The sequence below is a fragment of the Aptenodytes patagonicus genome, chromosome 13 (genome assembly GCF_965638725.1).
Source record: "Aptenodytes patagonicus chromosome 13, bAptPat1.pri.cur, whole genome shotgun sequence".
Classification (NCBI taxonomy): domain Eukaryota; kingdom Metazoa; phylum Chordata; class Aves; order Sphenisciformes; family Spheniscidae; genus Aptenodytes; species Aptenodytes patagonicus.
In genome coordinates this window covers 19,974,660-19,993,134 of record NC_134961.1, presented here as the reverse complement: position 1 = coordinate 19,993,134, position 18,475 = coordinate 19,974,660, and the positions used below count along the sequence as shown (strand labels likewise).

Sequence of the window (18,475 nt, the reverse complement as noted above, 5' to 3'; positions counted from 1 at the left end):
AAGAAAAATGAAAATGCTTTTGAAAGCTAGATGATGCTGTATGGTATTCACCTGGGGGCTGGGAAGTAGTCAGCTCTGTCTCCTAAGGCCATTTAAAGCAAAGAGGGGTGTGCAGCCATCTTTTAGCCTGTATAACTTCTAATTTTCCACAACAGTGAAACATTTACTTTCTGAGTCAAGGCTCTGTCATGTTAGAATAACAGCTGTCCATACAAAGGAGATTTTATAACGGCAGCCCAACACATACATTTTAGTGGGTATAGGCATATATAGGCAGAAATACTAAATATATTTACACCTGTATGTAATATATCAGACAAAGAAGTATGTTCTGGTCTTTTTATGAAAAAGACTACATGTAGATACCAGTTAGGTTTTCAATAAGTATAAGAGATACCAATTTAATTCTAAATAAGTAAATTTCAAAGATTCATGTCATTGTTCCTAGTAACACAATAATGATGCTTATATTTGATTATTTTCTGAAGCCTCAGTCGTCGAAACTTGGATATAACTTAACTTGTCTAAGCATTTTGGGGTAGGAGAATGAAAGCTAGTTAAAATGCATTGCTATTAGCATAACATTAATGCTGTGCCATTAAAAGATCTTGATGCCAGTTAGATATTAATTTAGATTTGTGTGTAGCTCCATTCTAACTTATGCCATAGAATCACGCTAAAAGTATTTTCTACAACTAGTGTTTTTCTTTTTCTGTGATAAGGCAGGTAGACCACTCTAGAGAAATAAAGCTGAAAACAATCACTGATCAAAAATGAGGTAGTATAAGAAATCTTTCTGTGCCGGGGGTACATGCCTGTGTCTGAACTTTCGTCTTTAAATTCAGTTAAAGAAAATGTTGGAGAGTTCATTAATTTAATATTTCCTGATGGTATGTTTCAATGACGGAGTGCTATGGGAGTATGTTTCTGTGAGACTTTTTCGCACAATTATTGCTTCAGTTGGTGCAAACCAGGAATTGTTGGAGACATTATATGAGGCTGTTTTGAGTAGAATTACAGCCCAGCTGGGTTTCTCTGAGCTTCCAACAAAGACAAACTTTTCAGCTGAGTTCAGATAAGAAATAAAATTTTGTACTTTGAGGTCTGCCTGTACCCAAGGGCAGTACTGATTTTCCAAGATATGTGGGGATGTTTACTGGCTATTACAGTGCAAGGATGAACTCTTCAAACTGTCAGACCTCAGTGATGATTATCATTACTCTGCAGATTCTGTTCCCAATTGTCTTTCAACACTCCTAGATAAATGTCCCCAAGACTTGTAGGTTACTGAAAGCTTCTGCCTCAGTAAACCTAAAGTAATTCTACTCAAGATAAATAGGCAATGTCAGACATCCTCATCTTAGCGCTTTTCTTTGTGATTACCTTTTGAAAGTAGTTACTTAACTCTCAAGTTGTTTTGTCTTTTTCTTCAACTTGATTTCACAGCAGTTCCTGCAATAACCTACCCACTTCACTGGCCGTTTGAGGGCTAGGAAATATTTAACAACCCAGTTGAGCAGATGTAGTTAGGAATATTCAAGGCTTTTTCTTGCGTTGCTTACATTCTTCATCTTCAGGAAACATCTCCCTGTGTTCTTTCCAGGGATTCATTGTTCAGCATTTTGAAGCTTCTGCTTGGCATATTGAAGATAATTCCCTGTTGAAAAAAGTTCCTCTTATTTCTTATGTTACTCTTTCCCTGCTGTGCATCTCTGATGTTAGTGTTGCATCTGCTTCCTTTAACCTCAACAAATACATCATTTTTTAAAAAAGTTCCTCTTTCCTTATGTTTCTAATCTTTTGGGCTCTTGAACAGCCATTCCAGACTTCTATTTATTTTTCTACTGTGGAATCTCATCCTATTAGACATATTCAACTGTAAAATTAGTATTTCTATAATTTTACATGATATAACATTAATATGTTTATCACTCTTAGTAAATCTCATATTTGTTTCTTGACTCACTGAATCTGTAAGTATATTGGCAGCTCTTGACTCACAACCATTATCTTTGGCTTGTGATAGTAAGATTTCAGAGTGGTTTATGTTAAATATGATTCGGGACCATGGACTTCAAAAATGAAAAATTTCCTTGTATCCAATAAAACAAAAATTTTCCAATATCCAATAAATGACAGATTGTTTTGTGAATTTATATTTTCAAATTTATTTCTAAGTAACCTTTGATTTAATTCACTGAGTGCCATCTGTTGGAAATGGGAAGCATTCCTTATTATTTTCTTTAAAGATCATTTTCACTAGTATAATATCATAGGGGAATCATTATGCTCTATGAATACATGCAAATATTAGAGTTGATTAAATGACACTTTGATTATTTTAAGTGACATTTGTTCTCCCAGATATCTTAAATATAAAGCTGAATACATATAAAGACTGTATATATAAAATTGATCCACATTCCATTGCTAATTATCATAGAATCATAGAATAGTTTGGGTTGGAAGGGACCTCTAAAGGTCATCTAGTCCAACCCCCCTGCCATGGGCAGGGACATCTTCAACTAGATCAGGTTGCTCAGAGCCCCGTCCAACCTGACCTGGAATGTTTCCAGGGATGGGGCATCCACCACCTCTCGGGGCAACCTGTGCCAGTGCCTCACCACCCTCAGCATAAAACATTTCTTCCTTAGATCTAGTCTGAATCTACCCCCCTTTAGTTTAAAGCCATTCCCCCTTGTCCTGTCGCAACAGGCCCTGCTGAAAAGTTTGCCACCATCTTTTTTAGAAGCCCCCTTTAAGTACTGATAGGCTGCAATAAGATCTCCCCGAAGCCTTCTCTTCTCCAGGCTGAACAACCCCAACTCTCTCAGCCTTTCTTCATAGCAGAGGTGTTCCATCCCCCTGATCATTTTTGTGGCCCTCTTCTGGACCCGCTCCAACAGGTCCATGTCTTTCTTATGCTGAGGGCTCCAGAGCTGGACGCAGTACTCCAGGTGGGGTCTCCCCAGAGCAGAGTAGAGGGGCAGAATCCCCTCCCTCGACCTGCTGGCCACGCTGCTTTGGATGCAGCCCAGGATACGGTTGGCCTTCTGGGCTGTAAGTGCACATTGCTGGCTCATGTCCAGCTTCTCATCCACCAGTACCCCCAAGTCCTTCTCGGCAGGGCTGCTCTCCATCCCTTCATCCCCCAGCCTGTAGTGATACTGGGGGTTGCCCCGACCCAGGTGCAGGACCTTGCACTTGCCCTTGTTAAACCTCATGAGGTTCACACAGGCCCACTTCTCCAGCTTGTCCAGGTCCCTCTGGATGGCATCCCGGCCCTCTGGCATGTCGACCGCACCACTCAGCTTGGTGTCATCTGCAAACTTGCTGAGGGTGCACTCGATCCCACTGTCTGTGCCATTGATGAAGATATTAAACAGTACCGGCCCCAATATGGACTCCTGTGGGATGCCACTCATCACCAATCTCCATCTGGACATTGAGCCATTGACCACTGCCCTCTGGATGTGACCATCTAACCAATTCCTCACCCACCGGACAGTCCACCCATCAAATCCATACCTCTCCAGGTTAGAGAGAAGGATGTTGTGGGGGACCGTGTCAAAGGCCTTACAGAGGTCCAGAGAGACAACATCTGTAGCCCTTCCCGTGTCCACTGATGTAGTCACTCCATCATAGAAGGCCACTAGGTTGGTCAGGCAGGGCTTGCCCTTGGTGAAGCCATGCTGGCTGTCTCAAATCACCTCCCTGTCCTCCATGTGCCTTAGCATAGCTTCCAGGAGGGTCTGTTCCATGATCTTCCCAGGCACAGAGGTGAGACTGGCTGGCCTGGAGTTCCCTGGGTCTTCCTTATTTCCCTTTTTAAAAATGGGGGTTATGTTTCCCCTTTTCCAGTCAGTGGGAACTTCACTGGACTGCCAGGACTTCTCAAATTTGATGGATAGTGCTTAGCAACTTCATCTGCCAGTTCCTTCAGGACCCATGGATGGATCTCATCGGGTCCCATGGACTTGTGCACCTTCAGGTGCCTTAGATGGTCTCGAACCTGATGTTCTCCCACAGTGGGCAGTTCTTCATTCTCCCAGTCCCCGCCTTTGCCTTCTGTGGCTTGGGCGGTGAGGCTGGAGCACTTGCCGGTGAAGACCAAGGCAAAAAAGTCATTGAGTACCTCCGCCTTCTCCATATCCCGGGTAACCAGCTCTCCCGTTTCGTTCCAGAGAGGTCCCACATTCTCCCTAGTCTTCCTTTTATCCCCAATGTACCTATAGAAGCTTTTCTTGTTGCCCTTGATGTCCCTGGCCAGATTTCATTCTATCGGGGCTTTAGCTTTCCTAACCTGATCCCTGGCTGCTCGGACAATTTCTCTGTATTCCTCCCAGGCTACCTGTCCTTGCTTCCACCCTCTGTAGGCTTCCTTTTTGTGTTTGAGTTTGTCCAGGAGCTCCTTGTTCATCCATGCAGGCCTCCTGGCCTTTTTGCCTGACTTCCTCTTTGTTGGGATGCATCGCTCCTGAGCTTGGAGGAGGTCATCCTTGAATATTACCCAGCTTTCTTGGGTCCCTCTTCCCTCCAGGGCTTTGTCCCATGGCACTCTGCCAAGCAGATCCCTGAAGAGGCCAAAGTCTGCTCTCCTGAAGTCCAGGGTATTAAGCTTATCCATAGGAACGTCATTCTTTGTATGCCTGGCAAAAATCTTTGGGAGATTCCTAATTCTGTAATATATGTCTCTGTTAGGGAATCCAAAATCTGTTCATGGTTTAAATGGCGGCTGCTGTTAAACCATCTTCTATAAACTGATTTCGATTTGCTGTCTGCTCAGCCTTGCGCTTTCTTATGTTTTCAGCCCTTTTCAAAAGCCTTCGAGCCATTGTTTTATTTTCATTAGAGAAGTCTTACAAGAATATGGAGTCCCCTTTCCAGAATATCTGAATGTTTGCCTCATTCAGGAACTTTTGCTGCTTGGGTATTGATTGTCTAGTTTGTCTTCTGCTGGAGGACCCAGGGGAAGAAACGAAAAGGCTGCAACAAAAAATACCCTTCATCTTTTTAGATGTGGCAGGCTTGGCATGTTCCTCAACTTCCAACTTAATGGGTGCTACAAAGACTTTTGGGATGTCTTGGCTGTTTGTGAAAGAATCCTTTCCCTGAACTCCAGTTTTGCCCCGGATAACTTACCCTTCCTGACTACCTGGCAGCTCACAATTACTCTCAGGGACTTTGTATTTAGAGAGGCACCTGCTCTGCTGTGAATCGTACATGGGAGAGGAAAAGTGGTTGCATTAGCCTTCCAGGAAAGAACTACCACACTGGGGAGAAACACATTCACCAGTCCACCCAGTCCTGTGGTTTTGTAGCTTCTCTATTATGTTCCAGACAGGTAATAAGAGTTCAAGGCGAACATCTCAGGAAACAGTGCAAGAGTATACAGGATCAATGGAGTCATCAAATGCAGTCTTCTGCTACCATGAAAACCTATTAAGTATGCGTAGAAGAAAAACAGGACTATTTTTGACCACCACCCCCTCCCAAATAGATCTCCACTTAAAAGTTTTCCCTCTGTCCAAGCAGGAGAAAAATTTTCAAGTCACTTTCCTTTCCTGAATTCATGGTTTGGGGAGAAAAAACACCATTACCCTATTTCCCTTCCATTCCATTCCACTTTCCACTAGGAGAAAAGATTTCTTCTTGTGTCTACTCATTCTCTTTTCTCCTTTATGAAGTTCTTGCTTTGATGCCCACCCTTTGTGGATCTGAATGCTTTCTGCACCGAGCTGAGAATCCTTTGGTATCCCCAAAACCTTACGAGATACAAGCTTCTTGCAGAATCCGATGCTTATACTACGTGAGTTCCTTAGCTTTACTTTTCTGTTATAAAGCATCATGCTAATGCTGAAAATGTACGATGACAAGGGACCTGTTTTGAATCGTTTTTTAAGTCTCAGATGATACACTGAAAATAGGCTGTACTGTACTATACGTTACCTTGATTTATGTGAAACGTCACATATTGATGCCTTTATAGACAGCAACTTAGTGTTTCAGAGGAGTCTGCATGTTACAAAAAGGGCAGCAGGTGTTATTTAGACTAAATTGACCTTGAAATTGATTTCTTTATTTTATGACTTACTGAGGGGAGATTAATACTTTTTTTTCCTGCAGTCTGAAACAATTTACATGGTAATAGAAGGCATAGTCAGTCAAATAAATTGCTGGAAGTAGTAGTGTTCCAAGAAAGAAAATACGGATCTTACTTGCATTGATTCTTTCTATCCCCAGGGAGTAGCTAAGACTTTTAATACTGGGGAAAGTCTGCCAAAATTTATTTTTGCCATTAAAGGCAGAAGAATGGATCGCAATGTCTGTAAGCTGACATGTACTCCAGACTTTCAGTTGGAGGGGTGGGGAGAAGGGTGTGCCCCATATAAAATTTAGGGAGTGTTTTAATGTTATTTCATGATTCCTGTAAGGGCAGATGGATAGAAGAGGAAACCATAAGAAACTTCTGGAAAGCCTGATGTGGAGACAGCACAGCTGCCCTTGATAACAGAGTAGACCTTGGTAACAGCCTGTAAATGGTTGTTGAAATTCCACCTTTGAGTACCAAGCAGAAGTAATCTCAAAATACAAATGTTCATGGAAACAAGAGACCTAAAAAATTACCTGGAGGAGGCACTGGTGGGAACATGAAGTATAGTTCTATAGGAGGGAGAAAGTTCTTTGTTATTGTGCTGCCGCGAATGCTGCAATGCTGAAGTGATATTAATTCCATTTCTTGTCGACTCCAAGATAAGGGCATAGTTAAATTATTTCAGTGGTGTAATACTTTACATAACCTGAGCATATATGAGATATTATTATGACATATTACCTGAAAACAAGTGTGAATGCAACTCCACAAAAACAATTTTTTGTTTGTTTTAAATATGGAAATAGTGTATAGGAAAATGTCATACATGAAAATCATTATGATCATCTTGGGGCTGGGAGGAGGGAATTAATCTCTTTTGTCTATCAGAAAGCTGCACCTGAATGCTATTATTGCAGCTGTAGCAAATGAATGATTATTTCAATCTTTGTAATACAAGAGGAGGAGATTGGTGTTTGGCAGATACCAGTCTGTCCAGGCCAGGCTTCTGGCACTACTGGGGAAGGGACTTGGGCTCTTGCGCACAGGCTTAGATTAGTTTGGACTATTGTCAGAATTCTCTGTCCACCTAAAAATAACCTTTGCTTGAGGAGCTTTGCTAATTTTGCTTTTATTTTCTGGCTCAATGTGCCCTGGATTATCACAGGTGGCAAGCGTGTTATTAATATGGAGCACATCACAAGCTTTCCAAGTAGGTGTCCTGTCTGCAATGTTGGTCCAAAGCTGTTTATTAATTTGTTACCGGTTCACAGAGCTGTGCAATGCTTGGAAATGGGGAGGGGGGGAAGGATATTTGCAAAATACCTGTTTAAAATGTCATATTTATTTGGAACTCAGGGTATTGTCTTCTGGAAAAGAGAGAGTTGTGTAGAATAAAAACTGCTGTCTCTTTGTATGTCTGCCAGCCTGCTTCTCCTAGAGAGCTTCCCGAGAGCAACACCCCTCCAAAGTGGTTAGCTTGTGGGGTTTGAATTCTTACAGTGCCCTTTACAAGCACTGTGAAACTATGATCTAAGGTCAGCGATGCATCCTACTGCATGATAGCTCTATAACAAGAAAGAGAATGCTAATTAGAAGACAGAGTGGGAGGTAATGGGCATTGAATACCAATATTTGAACTTACATTCTACTGCATCTCTATGTACGTTCTGTTTGTATGATGTGCATAATAAAGCAGAAATAGTAAAATGGGTATGGGGTGGCTGAGCTGTGGGTGGTGGCAATAAGATAGAGTAGCTAAGGTGAAAGCAGGTGAGTGAAATGAGTAAACATGAAGAAAACCTGAAAAGGTAGAAAACACACAGCTTATCAGTGATACAGCAGTGAGTAAAGATGTGGAAGTGCTACTAAATTATGCAGAGGCTAGAAAACAGAACAGATGATTAGGTTGGTGTTTTTGTTTGATGTCAATCTCAAAGCTTGCAGCTTCTCATAGCAGACAAGTGACTGTTTTCCTTTGTGGGAAACAGATGCAATTGGATGTAGGAATTTGTCTATTGGCCGATTTTGATGGTAGTTTGGCATCTATATATGTCTGGTAAAGTCTGTTTCTTGGCATTTCCTATGAAGAAGTCAATGTATACAATGGCTAGGTTGAACAGAGAACAACTGGTATTCCTATTTCTACTTTTCAGGAACTAGTATGCTAAGCGGATGCTCACTGCATAAGAAGGTCCTCTTGTGACTTGACTTGTAACACATGGAGGAAAAGTTAAAAATAATGAGAATATTTTTCATACCACTAGAGATGTTAATTTTTGTAGCCCATAAATTCTTTTCATGTGTCGGTGGTAAATGTAATATGTTTCCAGCTGCTGTGTTTCTGCAATAGCTGTCTTTTGAGGTAGTTTACAGATATTAAGCTGCTTTTTAGGTGAGAAAGTGGTATAGTCCTCCACATATTAATGGGTAAACTGGGATGCAGAGGAGTGAAACGCTGAAAGGTCATGCAGTGAAGTACCAGAGAATGACTATCAACTCCCTGAAATATGTTCTATGTACTGGATCATAGCACATCTCCTATAAATAAAAGATCTAGAAGCTTAATATCTGGAGGCATACTTGAAAATAATAATAATTATTATTATTATTATTGAAAGGAGTTCACAGCAGTTACTGTCTGCTGTCTTTGCCAGACATGCCTCAATTTCAGCTTATCAGACTTTCATTCCCAAACATTAGGAGGAACTGCATAGCTTCACTTTGACATGCAAATCTGATCTTATTGACAGGAAAGGCAAGGCAACAGGAGGCTAGCCCTGGGAGACCTTTTCAAAATATAAATATGAATGTCCTGGCTGTATTCATTAGGGAAGAGGCAAAAATTGAACATGCCAACTACTTTCTAACATATCCTTCTAAAAATAGTTCTGTTCTAATTACTGATTTGAGTCTTGCAATGTGTCTGTATTTAGATACTGTGGCACTTCTATCACCTATTTTAAAACCTCTCTAAGCCTTTGTTTCTCTATTGTATTAATAATGGCGTAGTCAGCTTATTCTCACGCTGTCTGTACTCCAGTAATATTCCCCCGCCCCTCCCATTCTGGTCTCTCCAGCTGTAACTGCAAAGCCTTCAGATGTGTCCAAGCCCCAAACTGCCTCGTGTCCAGACTTGTGGAATGCCAGGTTGGATGTAGGAGAAGCTTCAGGAGAGAGAGAAAACTAGGAATTTTACATTGCTTTAGGGTGGATCCAAATGCAGACCTGTCTGCAAGGGTGATGAGCCAGCACAGCCACGAGCCTGCCCGCTGAGCATGCCAGCATAGCCATGAACCTGCCTGCCCGCGCAGCCTATGCTACAGCGGTTTGCAACGCTATATGGCTGTTGCCAAGCAGGCAAATAAACCAGGGCCCTTCTAATGGAATATAGAGTCATTTTTCATAAGATACCAAGAGAATTTTGGGCGGCTGAGAAACTGTCATCCAAACTTCTATGGCAAGGCTGTGCAGACCTAGTTCAGGAAGTGTACTGGGCTTCTTCCCCGAGCTTCTGAAAGGCAGTGGCTTTATCATCATCCTGTCCTTCCCACCCACACCCTTCTAAAATTAGGGATAAGGATACTAGCCTTCTTGGGGATCATTATAGTGAAACCAAAAAAGTGTGTAACTTAGTAAAGAGGATCTGATGCATAAGATGAATGGCAATGAAAATCTCGTAATCAAATGTTTTATTAATGGCTCCTCTGAGCCTAATTATAGTGGTGCTCAATGGTCTTTATTCTTGTTATGTAAAGTGCAAACTATTCTGTTTAATCTGGGTTTTTTTTTTTTCTTTCCTTCTCTGTCTTTTCAGGACATCTTTTCTGATGTTATGACTCTGGTTTCCAGTGCCAAGAACAGTCCTCAAGGTCCAGTAAGTAGAAGCATTTTGCCGAATAGATTAGATTCTCTAACTGAGTTTAGATCTTCTTTTAAATTGCTTCAGTCATCAATCTCTGGAACCAATCTTTACCCGTGACACCTTGCTGCTTTTGAAGTGCCTATACTTGAATATGCTTAAATGTTCTTTAATACTGAAATATATAGCATAGCAAAGATCTGTCTTACCAAACTGAATAAAACTGATTAGTGTCACTGCAGTGTAAGTTCACTAACAGCCCGGTGAATCTATCGTGTGTCCTACTACCTGTATCATATCAGCATACAGACTTGGCTTCAGGTTGTGTCTCACTGCTATGCAGCGGAAGATAGCATTTGAGTCAATTGTAGGGTGGGGCACAACTGCAAGCCCCCCTGCCATTCCCTTTTGTAATGAAGTCCCCAACTGGGGGTAGATACAGAAAAAGAAAACAAATGCGCGGACAAGTTCAGTGGCGTGCAAGACCAAAGTGTTCACAAGAGTGATGCCACTGTTTGCTTGAAAACTGAGCAGGGCCGGACCAAAAGGAGCTACCTTATATTGGCTTAAAGGAGAGAAATAACCTAGTCTCTCTAGCCTGTCCTGCACCTAATCCTCTGCATTTTCCATATAATATTATCACTTGGCAGGAAATAGCTGTACCATAAAATAAGTTTATGCTAAGGTGTTATAGGCCTGATTTTCAAAGGTACTGATGATACTCAACTCCGTTTGATGTCACTGAGAGTTCATAATTTGTTGCAGTCAAGTCCCTTTAATCTATTTTGTCTCTCTAAAACACTAATATCATGCCATAGGGCCTTTTCAAGTGCCTCTGGTTGGGTGATGCCAGTAATTGACATTTACTTTGCTCTATGCACATTTGGGGTTTTGGGTTTTTGTGGTTATTTTTTTATTTCTTCTGATCTAATTATTAAATTAGATCCCCCTCAGACTTGAGGTTGTAGGAGTGTGGATTTATGTCAGAATAAGGAAATACACAATATTTCAAGCATTTTGCAAACCCTTTTTTCCTGTTTGCAGGCATGATTAATGCAATTTTAAACATGAACCTTAAACATCAAAAGTTCTTTGAAAGGAGGAGGTGGTTGCACTTTTTCCAAATGAACACTGTCTTTCAGTTTGAAATCTCAGCCTCTTGAAACTGCACATTAACGTAAATATAAAAATATCTTGAAAAATCAAAATATATACAAAAGATTTTTAATTTCTGTTGTTGATGATTTGACAGAATACTTTTTTACCCCATATACTAAGTTTTGGAAGAATATCTTCCTTCAATAATTCTTTCTGCACTGACGCTGATACTTCCTTCCCATTAGAACAGCTTTTGAAAGCTTTACTAGCTACTGAAAAGCTGCAGCCTTTCTGTTAGTTTGTTAAAAGTTAACTTGTAAAATAATGTTGTGAGAGGTGAAGGCTTATTTTTAGGAACTTGTTTTTGTGCTTCATATATTTGCATTGAAATTAGGTTTGTATTGGTTAAAAATGAATGTTTTGAAGAATGATGTAGTGTTTTTCTGGCTTGAATGTATTTTCTAAAATAGAAAATGGTCTGCTCCAAGTGCAGAACAAGTTTCTATAAACACCTGTCACTTTATATTGAAAAGCTCCCTCTTCCCCTCAAAAAAAAAAGAGGGAGGGGGGAAGGGATGGGATGGGGGCTTTACAGGATTTGTTGGCTAAACTTAACCTGGAAGTTCTGATGATTTTTTTTTTTTTTTTTGTTATGATTGAATCCTTTGCTGTTGCCTGTAAGAAAGTGTCCTCAAACTTCAAAGTACTACCTTAAAAACAGGATTTTGCTTGTCTTGCTTGAGCCTCAGTAACTTATAGACCTTTAATTATTGCTTTTTTTGCTTATTTTTGGGAGAGGGGAAGAGTTATAAAGACAAGTTTAGCAGTGTATTTTGATCATCTGAAGAGGGTTGTGATGGGAAGAGAACAAGCTTTCATGTTTTCCATGATGTTTCTGATGCCACGCAACCACGGCATAAAAAATAATGAGTTAAGAGTTGAGCTTATTTCTCTTGAAATTACACTGTCTCTGTTGTTGCTTGGAAAATTGTTTGCTGTGATGGATGAGGAGGAGTACATAGATTTTTCAAATGTGTTGCCAGATCATTGCTTATAGAACAATCTGGTAATAAAAGGAGAGTTGACAGATGAGAATTCAAATGGTTCCGATAATGAATTATTGAATAATGCTCCAGTTCCAGAGCCCGCAAGGCTTATTTCCAGGTTTTTTTAATAATTGTTGGCTGCTTTTCGTGCTCTTAGTGACAGATCCTATATGAAAGTCTAATGCAGCTGAAACTCATAGACTGAATTTACTTCTGTGTTACACAGTTGAGACTTCATTGAAATGGCTGGAGTGGGTGATATAAAACTACAGTGGTAACTCAGTGGTGAATCAGACCTATCAAATTTCATGTTTCTTGATAGGTATAGCTGCTTAATAGATTGTTTGTTAAATAATTCAAGATGTTTTCATTAAGCTGAGTGATTGTGCCTTTTAAAACCTTTCTTTTGTTCTTAAATCTCATCAGGCAATCAGTTATACCTGTGGAGCTAAGAAAATCTAACTGAAGAAATGACTGTTGGGAAGCTTTAGGAAGTTGTCAAACTACTAGCTGCCAGAATCTGGAGGGCTGTACTTGGGCTAGGGTTCTGCCATTTTTGTCCCCTTTTTTTAGAGCTTCCTCTGAGTGCTGTACTCTTCTTTTATCTGTGGTTTCATACTCTTCTCCTAGGCTACCTTAAAATCTCATTCCTGCTTATTTAAAGGTTTACGTTTCCTAAAATGGCTTTGCCTTTTCCTCAGTCTCCATTTCTCAAATTCTTGTCTATATATTGATATTTGATAACAAAGAGCAAGTACTGTTTTTAATCAAGAGATGTTGAGAAAAGGTGTGGGGAGTAAAATTCAGGGTAATTCAGTAGGGACAGTAATGATTTTTGCTGAGAAATAAGATTGCTGCAAGAATTGCTGCCTGTGATCTGAATAGAAATGTGTTAGCTACCTGAAATTACTTTATCTCTACTGCTGTTTCAGGAGAGATACCTATTAGCTGGAGATAATGGCTTGCAAAAAAAGTGGATTTCTTTAAATTTGAGATTTCTATTGAATTGAATGTATCTTAGCACCAGCATTCCTAAAAAACAAAAACACCCCCCCCACCCCCCCCACCCCCAAAAAAAACCCCCACCAAACAAAACAAAAAACAAACCTGTCAGTACCAGGGACAAGAATAGAATTGAAAGAAAAAACACCTCCTCCCTAAGCATCATCACTGAGCATTTGGATAATATGTTGGGGGGGAGGGGACAGTCTTTTGCGCGGGGGAGAAGGGAAAGTACGTTGTACAGCTATCTCAAATGATACTGTAGAACTGATCTAATTTCAGAGAATTAAAAAATCTGGGGAAAATCGTGAGAATTTCTTGTTTAAAATTCTCAACCTAATCTATGGAACTGCTGCAAAATATAGGAAAATTCTTTACAGCTCTATCATGTGGATCTGAGTGTATTTTATGGCTTTCACTGTATCTGAACTAAATTCAGAATGAGGTCAAAATTTTACCTGAGATGCCTAAAGTGGGAAGATTTATGTCAAGTTTTACATCACAAGGTCTGGCTGCTTTTGAGTATCCAGGCACATGGAATCTGTTGGTGTGTTAATCTACAGCAGATAGGAGAAGTCAGAAGCTGTTAAAGAACCTTGACTTTTATTCCTTACATCTTCATTTGTTTACAGTGTTATTGCTTGTTATTATTGCACATGGCTGTGGTTTTTTTAATCTCATCAGATGAGTTGGCCCAATGGCTGGAGGTGCAGTCCTTGTTAACTGGAAATAGTATCCTTGAAAATACTCCAACATAATTTAGATGATGAGATAGCGTTACTATCATAGGTTGTATAGAGAAAAACCTCACGTTATAAATATTATTTAGTGATAAATGACATGAAGACAAATCCAGTTATTCTTACATTCTCAGTATTCAAACTCCTGTAATACATTGATATCCTTTTCCATCAGGTTATGACTTGTGTGTTCTTATTAAAGTAGGTGCATACCTTGCTGAATTTTTGTTATCGGGGTTAGACTTGTCTAGAGTGGTAATGATGTGGATGTCTACAAGGTTGTAGCTATTTTATTATTCTTAGAAAAGCCAATCTCTAGGATAAGTTGAGAGGATTTTTCATTGTATTAAAATACAATTTGTTGTCGGCTTGGCTGGCAGTAGAGATGATACTAAGCAATGTCTTGTTCTCTTAGCAGCCTTCCTTCCTTTCACTATCAGAAGTTCTTCTGCTTCTGTGCTTTAGCCAAGGAGGTAAAAGTCAGTCTAAACAAAATACAAATAAGCAATTTCCAATAGCTGGAAATTCAAATGCCAGCAAGAATTGTGAATAGAGCACACTGCTGAAATGCCAGGTAAAGTTCGGTATAAGATCCTTGGTTTTGAACATTCATGGTTTTGGTGTGGAAAGAAAAGCTGGGGTTAGTAGCTCTCTACATAGAGGGAACACACATCCAATGAAGAGGACATTTATGAACAGACAGAGTGTCTATGTAAGTTGTTCTTTGCTTTGTTACTCATTAAAGATAAGACAAAATGATGTTTGAAGGCTCTCAATCAAGTTTGATCTCACACCTCTTCTACTTGGAAGATTGAGGAAGCCACCCTAGAGGCTAAATGAACTGAAACAAGGTTCTTTTAAAAAGGAATTGCAGAATAAGCAAAGGAGAAAAACAAATGCCTTTGCTGCTGTTAGTAATATTCAATTTTTGGTAGGTCTAGATACTGGAATTGAATAGATTTTCAGGAGGGAGTCTGTGAGCATACTCACAATCTAAGAATAAGCAAACAGATTAAGAAAAAGCAGGAAAAGGCTGTGTCTGCATGAAAGTGGTATAGAAGCTGTGTAGAAGTTGATGTCTTTCACTGCTAGCAATATTAAATTGTTTGTGGGGCGGAGTATGATCCTACAGATGGAATGCAAGTGACTGTAATAAATAGGGTATAATGTACATTTCATAGAGCAGTTCTGTAAATCTCTACTTATATAATTTCGAGTGAAACCCAAGGGAATGTGATAATTTTTGCCCAGCTTTTCCTTTGGATCTTTTCCTTTTGCTTGGTTTTCAGTCAGGAGTTGCAAAAATGTGCTGCTAGAAAACAAATGAATAAAATTATTAATTTGCATAAATATTTGCAGAAGCAAGATTCTGTTGTATAGCTGCCCATCAAGCAAATTCTATTTAGCTGTGTTACCAGAACTGCATACTGATCATTTTGATGATTTTTATCATTATCTGAGGCAAATAAATCGATGCATCATGAACATTAAAAATATTTATAGTTCAGTTAATATTTTCTTTGGTTTTCTTTTGTATTCTGTTCATATGAACAATGTTTGTAAATTACCAAAACCCAGAATTAAGAAAAAAAAACCCCAATAAACAAAAAACCAGAAAACATGCTTCTAAAAGCCATCAATAAAAACCATTGAGAATTCCTATGGAAGAGAAATATAAATTGGGAAAAAACCAAACCAACCAACCCCCCCTCCTCCCCCCCTGCCCTACAAAGGCCCCTTTTAACTCTCCTTAATAGTTGTGTTATCACTTCCATATATGCATTGCAATGTGTTGTAAGAGCCAACTTATGAATATTAATTTTCTGCCCTTTTTGAGGTAACTTCCAGTAGGATAGTATGTATTGCATAACGGTAAAACCAGGATTTTAGGAATTACAGTAAACTTGAAATCTCATCAGGACACTTTCTGTTTAGTATTTCCTGTCACGGGGAATGACAGTGGTGGTGATGAACTCTGAGATTTGAAACGTGATGACAAGATGCCATCTAGTGACAATTTGTAGGAAACTGTAGTTCATAATCTGTATTTACAGAACTGTTTTCTCCTCTTTTTGAGGACTCAAAGATTGTACTTCAGAGCAGAAATTCAACCATCATTGTGTTACTCAGAAGTTGTTTTTTCTGGAAAAATGTTTTCCACTTCTGCTATATCAAATGCGGGACACTGGTGCTCAATTCCTTTGCTTTCTCTACTTGCCTCTGGTTTTGCTTTGCAAAGGCAAGTACTACCACTGCGGCCCTTTCCAAATCACCTAGTCTCTCTGGTAAGCACAAAATGTGTTTCTGGGTGAATTTGGTGAAGTAGTATTTCAGCAGTTCTACTCTTACCTGGCAGAGAATATATATAATAATGGTAGAAAAGAAGCTATTTTGAATATAGAACATTTTAATTTTGTTCTTCAAAAAAAACCCCAACAGATTGATTTAAACTTGTGAGTATTTGCATATTTTTTCTGTTCCTTATTGGAAGAAAAGAATTTTACTTAGTTGCTGCTTGGAAATATTAGGTATGTAAAATGACTGTTTTATTGTTTGGCAGGACAGTTGTTATCTTTTGCTGGGAAAGCACCGATTTGACAGAGATTGAAATTAGGCATGTGCTCTTTAAGTAATACACTATGTTGAATGGTATGTGTCTTTTGCTGGTAATAGGCTTCTGGTTTCCCTGGAGAGCGCCAGATTTGGTCTGGAAGAGTGCTGTCTTACTGCACCCTGGGAGAATCGTGTCTGATCCAGTTTCATTTTGTTCCAGAAGTAATCTTTATAGCGGGTTACCTGGCAGTGCGCAGTGAACGCTGTCCTCTCGGCCATATCAGCGTGAGTGCGTGAGGAAGATTTCCACGTCTTTATCAATGTCAAATACTACCAGGTTTTACGGGATATAATTTTGACATCTTAGACTTCAAGTCAACAAAGTCCGGAACGCATCCTCTACCTCTCTGTGAAACTGTCTGTATCGCCATCTTATTTACTTAACAGAAAACAGAATGTTCTTATACTAACTACGCTTCTCAAAACGAGTGACTGTTTACAAAAGGTGAGATAACTGAAGAAGTGGTTTCATAAATATCCTCATATTGCAGAGTACTTGAAGATATTCTTAACCTGAAGCATGTGAACAGTCCATGTGAGAGATTAAAGCATTTCATAGTAGGCCAACACTTTAGCTGTAAGTAATCTCTCAGACCCAGAATAAGCATTTGCGGTGTACCTGTTTGAATAGACACATAAAATATGTTTTTGTGTGTAAATGAGTTTATAAACACAAATTAAAACAATTTAATTTGCAATTACCATATTTGGAGATTCTGGCAGTCTGAATGTATTTATGTTAAAGACCAAATGGCTGAAAACAGACTGTGTTAATCTTATTATTTGTAAGGGAAGACACTTGCTTCTTGATTTCTTTTAAAAATGCTGATCCTCTCTTCCCCTGACTGTTCCTGTAGTTCCATGGGACCTATGAAAGAAGCGTGTCTGTTGAGCGAGAGATTTGCTTCTGAGGAAATAGCTAAATATCCATTTAATGCAGAAGAGTATTAAAAAGAAGACAGAAAGAAATAAGCTTCCAAAAGCAATCTTGCGGTATTGACATTTTTTAAAAAAGGAAGGGTTTATGAGAGTAATTGAAGCAATTGTAAATTCTGCATGTTGCTCATCAGTGTTTTCCAATTTACATCCTAAGAAAACTACTGGTAATTTCCTGCCTAAATAAGATAGAAAGTGCTGTTAAGAGCATGACAATGGTTATACTTGGTGAGACTATCCTGCAGGATATTTTATTCTAACATGGCCAGTAATGGGTATTATGAACCTATAAGAACAAGCAGATGTGCCGTAATCTTTAATATGTTCCTAAATTTCTCCAAGTTACGATATATTAGATATAATGGCTTGTTAAGGAATTTTCTATTTTTGCCTTTAACCTGTAAGAAACATTTTTTCCTAAGATTTTTCTCTAAACAGTTTTTGAACCTGCCCATCTTTTTGGCATCTGCAGTATCTTTAATTCTGTCTTTTGATCATTCAGTTCCTGGGGCTTCTGCCTACTTGGGGAATATACACAAGTTTTCCAAGTTGCTACTGTTTTATTTTAAATTTATATATAACATGGGAAGAAATCTGCTGATTCTTCTTATTTGTACTTATTTGTACACAAAAAATCATGGTACAATAACTCAGAATCACAGTATGTATCTAAATATCTGTTTTATGCCATGTGATTTTCGATTATTTAAAAGCCACTGAAAAATCTCACATGAGTAAGCTTGCCAGTTTAATGTTTATAGTGAGTTACAGCTGTTACTAATGCCAAATACTGTCAGAGTAAACTGTGGGTTTGATTAAACATTTCTATAATGATGTTATCAAGGCCTCAAACATCTGAAATATGGTAAACAAATGTGCGAAAGTACCAGTAAAGAGAAAAGTAAAACTGTGAGGCCTGAAATGGATGTGCCAGAGTGTGGGTGTTTGTTATTCAATCTCCGTTTATAAAACACTTCATGAGTGTAGCAATAAAATGTGAGTCACTGGAATGAATGCAAGAAACTAGGACTTAAGAGGCTGGAATCTGATCCATAAACACCCTAATAGCAGCAATGAATGGGGGAGT

General features: G+C 39.1%; 1 protein-coding gene across 3 annotated transcripts in view; it reads left to right on the top strand.

The window, feature by feature from the left end:
- The window catches only part of RBFOX1 (RNA binding fox-1 homolog 1), a 1,372,937-nt gene that overhangs the window by 149,675 nt on the left and 1,204,787 nt on the right, over positions 1-18,475 (top strand). For all 3 annotated transcript variants that reach the window (XM_076351295.1, XM_076351294.1, XM_076351293.1), the window contains exon 2: positions 9,909-9,968. In XM_076351295.1, the coding sequence (XP_076207410.1) occupies positions 9,909-9,968 (60 nt within the window). The remainder of the gene's footprint in view (positions 1-9,908; positions 9,969-18,475) is intronic.